The sequence below is a fragment of the Nicotiana tabacum genome, chromosome 2 (assembly GCF_000715075.1).
Source record: "Nicotiana tabacum cultivar K326 chromosome 2, ASM71507v2, whole genome shotgun sequence".
Classification (NCBI taxonomy): Eukaryota; Viridiplantae; Streptophyta; class Magnoliopsida; order Solanales; family Solanaceae; genus Nicotiana; species Nicotiana tabacum.
This window is the reverse complement of record NC_134081.1, coordinates 25,635,160-25,645,839: the sequence shown is the minus strand read 5'-3', so window position 1 is coordinate 25,645,839 and position 10,680 is coordinate 25,635,160. Positions and strand designations below refer to the sequence as shown.

The following is a 10,680-nucleotide window of genomic DNA, read 5'->3' as shown; positions in this document are numbered from 1 at the left end:
AAACTTTTAAGTTTTTGAAAATTTTTCAAAAATAAATTTTTCTAAAACAAAATTTTTTTAAAAATTTCCAAAAAAATATTTCTCCATTCATTATAATATTTTTTTAAATAAAATACATGTTCAAGTATAATTTCAAATTTCAAATATTATTTTTTAATTTAACTCCAAATACAAGTTACAATTTTTATATCCAAACGTCTACTAAATTTCTCATACTCCTTGAAGAAACTTCCCGCTACAGGGTTCCACCTAATAAAACAAAATTAAAAACAACAATAACCGTCATTTGTTTATTCTTTTCATCTAAAATAATCAAAAGATAAAACAGCACAATATACAAAGCCGTTCCCCGTTCGGTCAACTGAATCGATCCGATATCTAATTTCTGATCGATGGAGGACGGTACAATCAACGGAGCACGACGTACTACAATTCAAAGCCAAGTCAGCGACCGTGTGAAGCTCAACGTCGGAGGCAAGCTCTTTGAAACAACAGTATCCACACTTCGCTCTGGTGGACCCGATTCTCTCTTATCCGCCTTATCAAACCGGAATTCCGACGAACCGGTTTTCATCGACCGGGACCCAGAAATCTTCTCGGCTCTCTTAGCTCTTCTCCGGTCTAATCGTCTCCCTTCGACCGCAAAACGATTCTCCAATCAAGAACTCATCGACGAAGCTGTTTACTACGGAATTGAATCACAGCTCAGATCCGCACTCGCTCCGAGTCAACTCAGCGGAATCGACGCTTCACTTCTTTCAACTATCCGCCCCTCATCTGACGGCGTTGTAACGGACTTTAACGCCGTTGATTCTGACGGATCCGTTTGGGTAGCTCATGGAGGGCAGGTTTCGGTTTACGATTGGAGTTTGACCCATACCGAAACTATTCGGACCCATCTTGATTACATCAGCTCGATTCGGAAGGTTGGACCCGATTTGGCAGTTGTCGGGTCTGAATTCGAGTCCGGGCTCCATTTTTATAACTTGGCTAATGGGCGTAGAGTTGGATCTGTCGAATGGACCGACCCGTCTGACCCGAGAATCTACAAGGCAAAAGTCAACGCGGTTGTTGACTCGCCGGACTCTGTCTTTGCGGCCTTCGAGTGTCAGCATAGAGAGAATTGTGTTTTGAGTATCGACAAGTGTACAATGAAAGCGGTTTCGGAGTTGGGAAGGCAATCTGGGAATTCGGCAAAGTCAACGGTCGTCGGAAAGTTGACTTTTTTGCCGGAGATTAATGCATTAGTTGGCGTTTCAGTAACCGCCGGAGCTTTTGGGTATTCGGGTTACGTGCGGTTGTGGGACCCCAGGTCAGGGGACGTTGTGTGGGAGACGAATGAACCCGGGTCGGGTCGGAGCAGCCGGTTTGGTGACTCATTTGCTGACATTGACTTTGACCGGGACGAGTTGACCATGTTCAAGATATGTTCAAAGTCTGGTGATTTGGCGGTGGCAGATCTTCGTAAATTGAGTGAAGATCCATGGGTATATTTGGAAGAGAAAAATCCATGTATGAGGCATGTTGCAAGTGGTGGAAGCAATATTTTACTTCACTGTTATAGAAAGCAGGTGTTCGTCGGAAGAGGGGGAGAGTTGGAGGTGTGGTCAAGAATGGTGGAGAAAGAAAGTGATGTTGAGAGGGAAAGGGTGTTGCATGGAGGGTTGTATAGGAGGAATTATATGGATAAAGTGGAGGATGCTGAAAGAGGGATCATAAAGAAGATTGAGGGAGCTGGTGATAGGCTGTTTGTTACTAGAGAAGATGTTGAGGGTATTGAGGTGTGGCAAAGTTCTCAATTTTCTGGTGCTGTTTTAAATTTGTGATCATCTAGAGCTGTGAGCTTTGCATCCTGTGTGAGCTCACATTGCTGGTTTCATGTCCGACTAGAGGAGAGGCTTGCAATAGCTTGACGATTATAGTAAAGTTAGAAGCCGACCTGAGCTAGTTTGAGATTGAGTATAGTAGTTGTTGTTGTTGTATATTTTTGAGCTGTCTGAACTGCAGTTTGTAATGATCATCAATGGGTTGCAGTAGGTTGACGGTAAAGTTAGAAGACAACCTGAACTAGTTGAGATTGAGCATAGTTGTTCTTGTTGTATCTTTTTTAGCTGTGCGACTGCAGCTTGCAATTATCATTAATGAGATGAATTGCGTATTTGGTGATTGCTTTTGGATGTCATGTTGATCAATAAAGAGACAATGTGCAAAGGTTAATATGATTATGTTAATGAACTGAGATTGGATTCATGGTGATCCCTTTTGGACACTATGTTGATCATCAAGAACAATGTGGGAGGTGCTATGCTGTCATAAAATGAAATCAATATGGATTATTGGTGATTTGTGTATCCTGTTTATCGAGAAAGAATGATATCCAAGGGTGTTAAAATAGTTGTATCAGAGGTATGCATCTAACTTTCGCACTTGCTGTTTGTTTTCACGACTTAACTTCCTTGCTAAATTTCTGTATCATTTGGTTTGCCACATGTACACACAAACCTGTAAATTCTTTCCTTAGTTTCATGCAAAATTCCACTTCGACAAGATTCATATTCTATTAGTTGGAAAACAAGGTGCAAAGGAGATTTGTAAGCATTGTATTCTTTGTTTCAGTTGCTAATGATGGTTCGTTTCAACACAGATTAACTCTTTTAGAATGTGTGAGTGTGTCATGTAAATGGTCCCTATTCCTTTTATTTATACTTGTCAAACTCTCTAGTAGGTGGGTTTTTTTTTCTTTTTTTCTTTTTTTCTCTAGGCAAGTAATAAACTGATAAGTGCCATTTGTTGTAATTTAAGTGCTGGAGGCAACTTCCTGGGGTTATGTGGTGGAGTTGTGAGATTATTAGGCAAGCAAAGGGATGCCTTAAGCATGTCAGAAACCACTTCGCGTTAAATCATAATTTCCTGTTTAAAAAAGCTATAAGCGAACAGTGAAATTTTAATGAAAACACTGAATCCAGGCTCATTTGAATACAGAAATAAGTGCTACCATAATTAAGAAAATCAAATATTAAGCTTAATTAATCACAAAAGATTGAAATCCCAAGACTATGGGAGGGGTAAACCTAGGACCCCCTCCCCTCCCCCCCCCCCGGGTCCCCAAACAATAGAGAAAAAAGACAAAAGAAAGGAAAAACCCCTCCTTCAAAGTCCAAGTTTAATAAGGACAGATAGTTATACTAGTAAAGACAGAACTAGATGACTGAAGAGGAAATTGCTGGTGTTTTCGAACACCTTTCTTTCTGTAGGAGAAGCTCCTCGCCGGACTGATGGCAGTAATTGTGGAGAAGTTATGATTTCCCTCTCATAGTTGTGGAAGGAATAAGGTCAGAGGAGATACAATCATACAAATGAGCTCAGAGTTAGAGGTAAAGGATCCCATGATACCTGAAAAGGGTAAGTGGAAGCGTAGGTTCTCTAACTGTGTGCAATCAATACTCAAGACTCAGGAGGGCAAAATGCTTTTCTTTGTTTATTTGCAAATGATCTTCCTAATCTCTTTAGGCCCTTCCTTTATCTAAAGGTTACCATACTTGACGATTATAAATTGTTTGATGCACAATACAAAGACTATGTGAAAGTTCTTTTTCTTAAAGGTAGTGGCTGGCTCAATCATTTCTGCTCGAGTAAGGAAGGAGTAGAAACAAGGACTTCACTGAAATAAAATATAAACCTTTGGCTTTTTGTTTGGACAATGCACACTAAACGGGAAAGAATAGCTTGTGAAATAGTGAAAATTGAGAAAGAGAGTGAAAGAAATGAAAAGGAAAGTTTATTTCGAGAACCTCTCAGATAGAACAAAAAGGTGATATGATTCAGTTGCTGATGCCTTAATAAATTGTTTTTTTCAATGAAGTAAGAATATCATTAACAGAAGACATCAAGAAGATGCTTAGGTTACAAAAGAAAAGAAAATATCAGCCCAAGAATAGAGGGGAAAAAACTATTATAAGACTAAAGAGATGATAAATTCCACAAAGGAGTTAGGGTTATATACGGGGTAAGATTAACCAACATCTGGCCTTTCCCTTGAGTGTTAGTTGGCAGTTGAAATGCATCAAAGCATCTTTGATTCCTTTCTGACCATATGCACCACAAAATACAAGCAGGAACCGTAGACCAGACCCTTTGATGGACTTCTCAACTTTCCCGGAACTCCAGCTCACAAAGGCCTCCCTAACACTGCATAGCATACACCATTCCAGTCCAAAAAGTGTTAGAAACATGTTCCAAATGTCTGTTGCAACTGGGTCGTGAAGAAACAAGTGATTGTTTGTTTCAGAATAGCAAAGGCACATATGACATCTGTTAGCTAGTTGAAAATTCTTCCTATGCATCAATATGTTAATAAATTGTTAACGTCCTATTACTATCAGACCATTATTTATAAGCTATACCGGAAGCTATAAGTCTGCCCCCTCTGCATCAATTGCTCCTTTCATGTCTTATTTTTTGACATTTCTTTGTAAAAATAATTCCAAAAAGTGATGCCAAAACTGAAGGAGATTCTCAGATCTCGTGAATTATTTAGATCCTTAGTCCAGCCACACTCAACTCGTAATATATTTATACTCCATAGTTCCACATTTGATGTTCCTTTTCAAAGTGTTCCCATGATTTCCAATCTTGTCTTCAATCCCATCACATTGGTGGGCACATAAGTGTGGACTGAACAGCGACTTCGAGTATTGTTGGAGACCACACTAGCTTTTTACTTAGTATTAGCTTGATTGTGTTTGTGATAATTGTGTGCCACATTTAATAGTTGTTCAACAGCAACAAACAGTGTAATCCCTCAAGTGGCATCTGGGGAGGTTAGTGTTTACGCAAACCTTACCCCTAGGTTGTTTCGAATAAATCCTCTACTCAAGGAATGAAAAAAAAAAATAGTAACAACAAACAGTAATATCAGCAAGATAAACCATAAACTTCATACACAATAGAGGGATATGATAGAGTTTTTAAAAAAAAATAATGAATGGAGTTCCTTCTTCCATCCTATCATATTCACCGGTACTGATCATTTATACTGTAAACGTCGTTTTCTTGCTTTTGTGCCAGCTCATGATCTAAACGAGTCGCACATACACCCTAGTGCATGTTACTCGACGCTAAGGGCACCCCGAAAGAAACAACAGGTATTAATAGAAATCAAAAAATAAGAAAGTACAAGACTAACATTAATACTATTGGTATGGACAAGGTAAACACACGAGTACTTACTAACCTTCTAACCTAATTCTCGACCTCCATACCCTCCTATCAAGGGTCATGTCCTAGGTAAGCTGAAATAGCGTCATGTCCTGCATAATCAACTCTCTCCAATACTTTTTTGGCCTATCTTTACCTCTCCCCAGACCCACCAAGGCCAACCTCTCACATCTTTCTTACTAGGGCATCAATATTTTTCCTCTTCACATGCCCAAATCATCTAAGCCCCGTTCCGCTTTCCGCATTTTGTCCGCCATAGGGGTCATGCCCACCTTGTCCTGAATATCTTCATTCCTAATCTTATCCATCCTGGTATGCTCGCACATTCATCTCAACATCCTCATTTCTGTCACCTTCATCTTTTAGACATGGGAGCTCTTGACTGGCCAACACTCTGCCCCATACAATATAGTCAGTCTAATCACCTTTCTGTAGAACTTACCTTTAAGTTTCAGCGACACATTATTATCACACAGAACACTGGATGCGAGCCTCCATTTCATCCACCCGCTCCAATACGATGTATGACATACTCGTCAATCTCTCCATTTCCTTGGATTACTGACCCAAGATACTTGAAACTTTCTCTTGAAATTTTCTTGTGTATCGAGCCTCACGTCCACATCTGCTTCACCAGTCACGTCAGCAAATTTGTACTCCAAATATTCTGTTTTGGTCCTGCTCAACTTGAAACCTTTAGACTCCAGGGTCTGTCTCCAAACCTCCAACCTCGCATTGGCACCGCCTCGCGTCTCGTCAATCAGTACATAATACATTGTCATCTGTAAATAACATGCACCATAGCACCTCACATTTGATAGATGTTCAAGAAAATCAATTGTCTATACCAATACTTGGCATAATGTAGGAACGGCAAGCTTAAACTGTGGCACTGCTTTAAGAAAAGCAGAATATCATCAACCTGTACTTTGGAACTTGCATACCTCATTCATGACGGTATACCCAACTTAAAACCAACATGGTTTCTGGCATGGATTTCTACTGTAGAATATTGAACTAACCCTTTCAAACTATTGAATTTGTTAATGTGCAGGTTCAAGCACTAAGGCTCATAGTGTTGTCTTGTTAGACTCTACAAGCTAGAAGGAAAAGAAGTTACCTGGTGATAGAAGTTGAGTGTTACTAAGCCAGTAATATTCTTGATGCTCAGGTTGCATGCTTGCAAAACAGCTGAGCTACAAGCTTGGAGGAGATCTGTATGATGTGGCAACCTCTTGATTCTTGTGTTTTTGGTTGAGCCATTGCCAGAGCTGTATTTTGAAGATGTAAATTTGTGAAATTAAATGCCCATATTCTTGTCTGAACCCTCTCATGTTTATGTGTTGATATTAAGCTGTGATACTGCTTCAGGAAGTGAATCTTGTAGGCAGCAGGAGTTAGGAGTTGCTGTGATATGGTTGACAGACCTTATTTGATGGTGTCAGTTAATGCATTCTGAATCTACTGTGGTGTAATCTTATTGGAATCAATAAGAGGATTTGTACAAGGACCAACTTTAACACTAGTTATCCTGAAACACTTCAGGAGCAGAATTCTGAATGCCTTAAACTTTAAATTGTGTAGCTAGTGGTAAACTTCTCTATTCTTTTATAATATCATACAATTTTGCAATGTAATTTTCTTCCTTTCCCTTTCTTACGTCCACCCCGCTTGGAAAAAGGTAGAAAGAAAAAGTAAAGCTTTATGCTAACACAGTAAATACTAAAAGTTGAAATCTTTTTTAAAAGGGATATTGGAGGAAATACTTGATGATAGCTTGGGCAGAAGATTTAAGCTTACAAGATCTAAATTTCCAAATGGTGTCATTTGTGTCAACACAGACGTTATTACTAAGATATTTGAGTGTTTTGGCTAGTTTGGTTAGACATTTGGCAGGTAAACTACGATGTATTACTAATAGTACGAATTGTTATTATACTGCAAAAAGCTCAACATTGACAAAAATAGCCAACATTATAAAATTTGTATCTAATGCTAAAGCAGGAAATATAAATGATTCTACTTAAAAGCCAAACATGGTACTACTGTATTAAGTGCATAACTCTTTTAGAAACACCAATTATAATCCATCTATTATTAAATCAGCAACTTGTAATTTTATTGTTGTATTATCTTTCTACTATACAAACCAATACTTTTTAAAGGTGGCACGAAATTTGGGCTCTCTTTTTTTACGGTTCATCTGTGAAAATGGGCTTGGCCCAGAACCAATTGTCAGTTCAAGAAAGTAGAGAGAAATTCATTTGTAGCCACTCCGGGAAAACTAATGACAACTGATAGCCACAAAATAAGGTATACAATTCATAGCCCAAAAATAATTATAAGGGTTAGCAAGTGAAACCTAGAAAACCAACGAGAGACTCTGGCTCCTCAATGCAACCATAATAGTTGCTAGCCCAACCTCTAGCCTAACATTCTTTTAAAATTAATGTTAGTAGTTAAAAATTTTGAAATCTCGCCTAATCACTCCCAAAATCCTTCATATCTAGTGAAATCCCCGTAAAAATTACTATCCTCTCAGCCCCAAAATTCCATCAAACCCAACTGTCTTCTCCACAACCACCAAACTTCTTCCTATTATACATAAATTATAATCCCCTTTTTAAGTTTGACAAAGAATTTTAAATTTTAGTGATCCAATTTAGAAAAATATAATATTACACAAGCAAAAATACCCATGATATAAGAAGAAGAAGAAGAACAAGGTGATGTATGGGTTGTACACGTACTATACGCTTTTTATACATCGTTGAACAATATATATATATATATATATATATATATATATATATATATATATATATATATATATATATATATATATATATATATATATATATATACACACACACACACACACACACACACAACTTCCTTATTAAACCCAGACCCACAATCAACACTTATTGTAAAGGATCTTCACTCACAAAACACCATTATGGCAAGAAGAAGAAGAAGAAGAAGAAGAAGAAGAAGAAGAAGAATAAGAGGAGGAGGAGGAAGAAGAAGAAGAAGCAATAACCACTTGTATGAAAAAATAACCTGTCGATCTACCATAAAATCTCATATTCTCACAAAAATTATCATAACCACCAATAAAACACCAACAGAAATACACAGAGCTTGACTAGAAATTTTTACATTTTCTACTGCCACTCTAATATCATTGCCGTAGTATTAATCAAATAAATTCTTTTAAGATTTAAATTGAGTTTTTGGCAATTTTTCTATCTACTCAAAAGAAACTTTTTCATATAAACTGCAAAATAAAAAGAAAGAAATCTAGATTTGAAATGAGAAATAAAAAAAAGGAGAATGAATAAAGAAGAGAGAGAAATAGACAAAGAAAGAAAATGAAGGAGAAGAAGACAAAAAAAAAAGATGTGAGTAATTTCAACAGTGAGTTTTAGAAGATAAAAAATTATTCTTGAGGAATGGAATGAAAGAGATAAAGTTAGGTTGGAAAACGTGTATAATAAATAATGTAAAGTTTTTAGGAGTATATGATGTTGTCTGTATATGGAGATATGTAATATTGTAGTTCAGACGGTAATAGTTGTGCTAATGGCTATGATTTTATATTAAATTTATTTAACTAGATATTTCGGGTAAAGTGCAAAATTTTGGGATATTAAGGATCCATTTGGCCATAGATTTTGCCAAAATAAACTTGGATTTTATTTGGCAAACACATGTTTGGCCATAGATTTTGCCTACATTTTAGCCAAATTCCTATCACTATTATATTTTTTAAAAATTACCCAAACTTTTGTATTTTATAAAAGAGTCCATCTTTTATTATTTTATCACAATGTTGCTTCGTCTTCTCGGTCATCTGATAGTGTATCATGTAGTTCATTATAAATATGATAATTTTGTATCAAATTTATTTATATGCAGGACTATGGTTTGCGATAATATAATGAATGTTATTGATAATGGTACTGTTGGATATTTGTGATAGTTTTTAGAACTTGTGGGTATAAGTCTTCATGTTTTTCCAAACCAAATTTCACCCAAAATAGATGTCCAAATATATTTTCATCTTCAAACCAAACTTCACCCAAATCAGATTTTTCAGAATAAATTTGGGAATCTATGGCCAAACGCTAGCTACTTTTTTTAGACGGCCATGCAGTGTTATTTTCTCAAGGAAGTACGTCTTGGTGGCTGATTTCGACGCCGAATTGATATTTGATATCCGCCAATCTTTTAGAGCAAAAAACATAACTAGGCGAAATTATATAAAAAACATTGCTGATGTAGCAGCATTAGGTCTTTTACACATAAGGCAAGAAAATATTTATATTCCTAGCCAAAAAAATTTAAACATTGTACCTTAAATCATCCATCACTCATAGTTCCAGTTACCTACTTCTCCTTAATTAAGATAATTAGTCCTTAGTGTCAGACAATTTTATATTCGGAGCTATCGTATTCCATATATTCCATATGCCATCTATTATTATATAAAAAGATGAGAAGCAACTAATCGGAAGCAAACAAATGAACTATCTCGTATACTTCTTAGTGCCATGAAATATCTTGTAAATATAAATTATTTCATGTATAATTACACGTAATGTATAACATGTATAAATTATACCCTAAATAATCCGACTACCTCGATGGTATAACAACTCTACATGTAGTATAACATGTATCTTTTTAGTATAAATCATGTATAATTTATCATATCGTTGTACATAAAATATATATTTTTTAATATTGTGGAATGATTGAGAGAAATATACATGCCTAATTGATTGCATATTGTGATAGACTGAGTGATTGGAGAAAATAAGATGAGAGGAGGAGATAATACGAAGAGAGATGAGATCTGATTTCTTTTGACGATGAGAGAGAGTGTGAAATTCCAAAGATTTCATGATTTGTGTATTTTTTCATGGTCATTAATTATTTGCTTATCTTTAAGATATGCTCTAAATGTAAAAAAATAATAATTTCCGTTTATGTAAAAAATAAAGATTGCTAATATTTTCTTAATTATTTTTTAAAAAGTGCTCAGCCATGTATATTTCTCAAAATAACCGGCGAAAAGCTTAGCGAACCTCTATAGTTATACGCCTTCATTCTGCTTCAGTTGAAGTGTAATCAGGGGATTTCTCCAGCTCATGCTTTGTTAACTTATTTTTTTACATGTTATCTTTGTAGATAAACGAACTAGAATTTTCTTATAAGCCGTTGTCCTAAAAGAAAAAGCACAACCTTTAGGTATTAACACAACTCATATTTGGGACGCTAAAAAAAATAATTTCATTTTAAAGATTATGGACATCATATATATAGCTTGTGAATTAATTGTTGGGCGATAATGACCGCATTTGAAATGTATAGTAAATTAAAAAAAGAACTGTGTATGTATAAATAACATGGACGAAATTCACTAATTCTAAACCCTGAATTTGCCTATGATTAATT

At 36.0% G+C, this 10,680-nt stretch overlaps 1 protein-coding gene across 1 annotated transcript; it reads left to right on the top strand.

Annotated features, from left to right (window-relative positions):
- The first annotated feature begins 283 nt into the window (after positions 1-283).
- Positions 284-6,849, top strand: LOC107784459 (protein ENDOPLASMIC RETICULUM-ARRESTED PEN3). The gene is made up of 2 exons (XM_016605593.2): positions 284-2,406; positions 6,272-6,849. Exon 1 carries the CDS (start codon positions 393-395, stop codon positions 1,824-1,826), a length of 1,434 nt encoding a protein of 477 aa, XP_016461079.1. The 5' UTR covers positions 284-392; the 3' UTR covers positions 1,827-2,406; positions 6,272-6,849.
- The last annotated feature ends 3,831 nt before the right edge of the window (positions 6,850-10,680 follow it).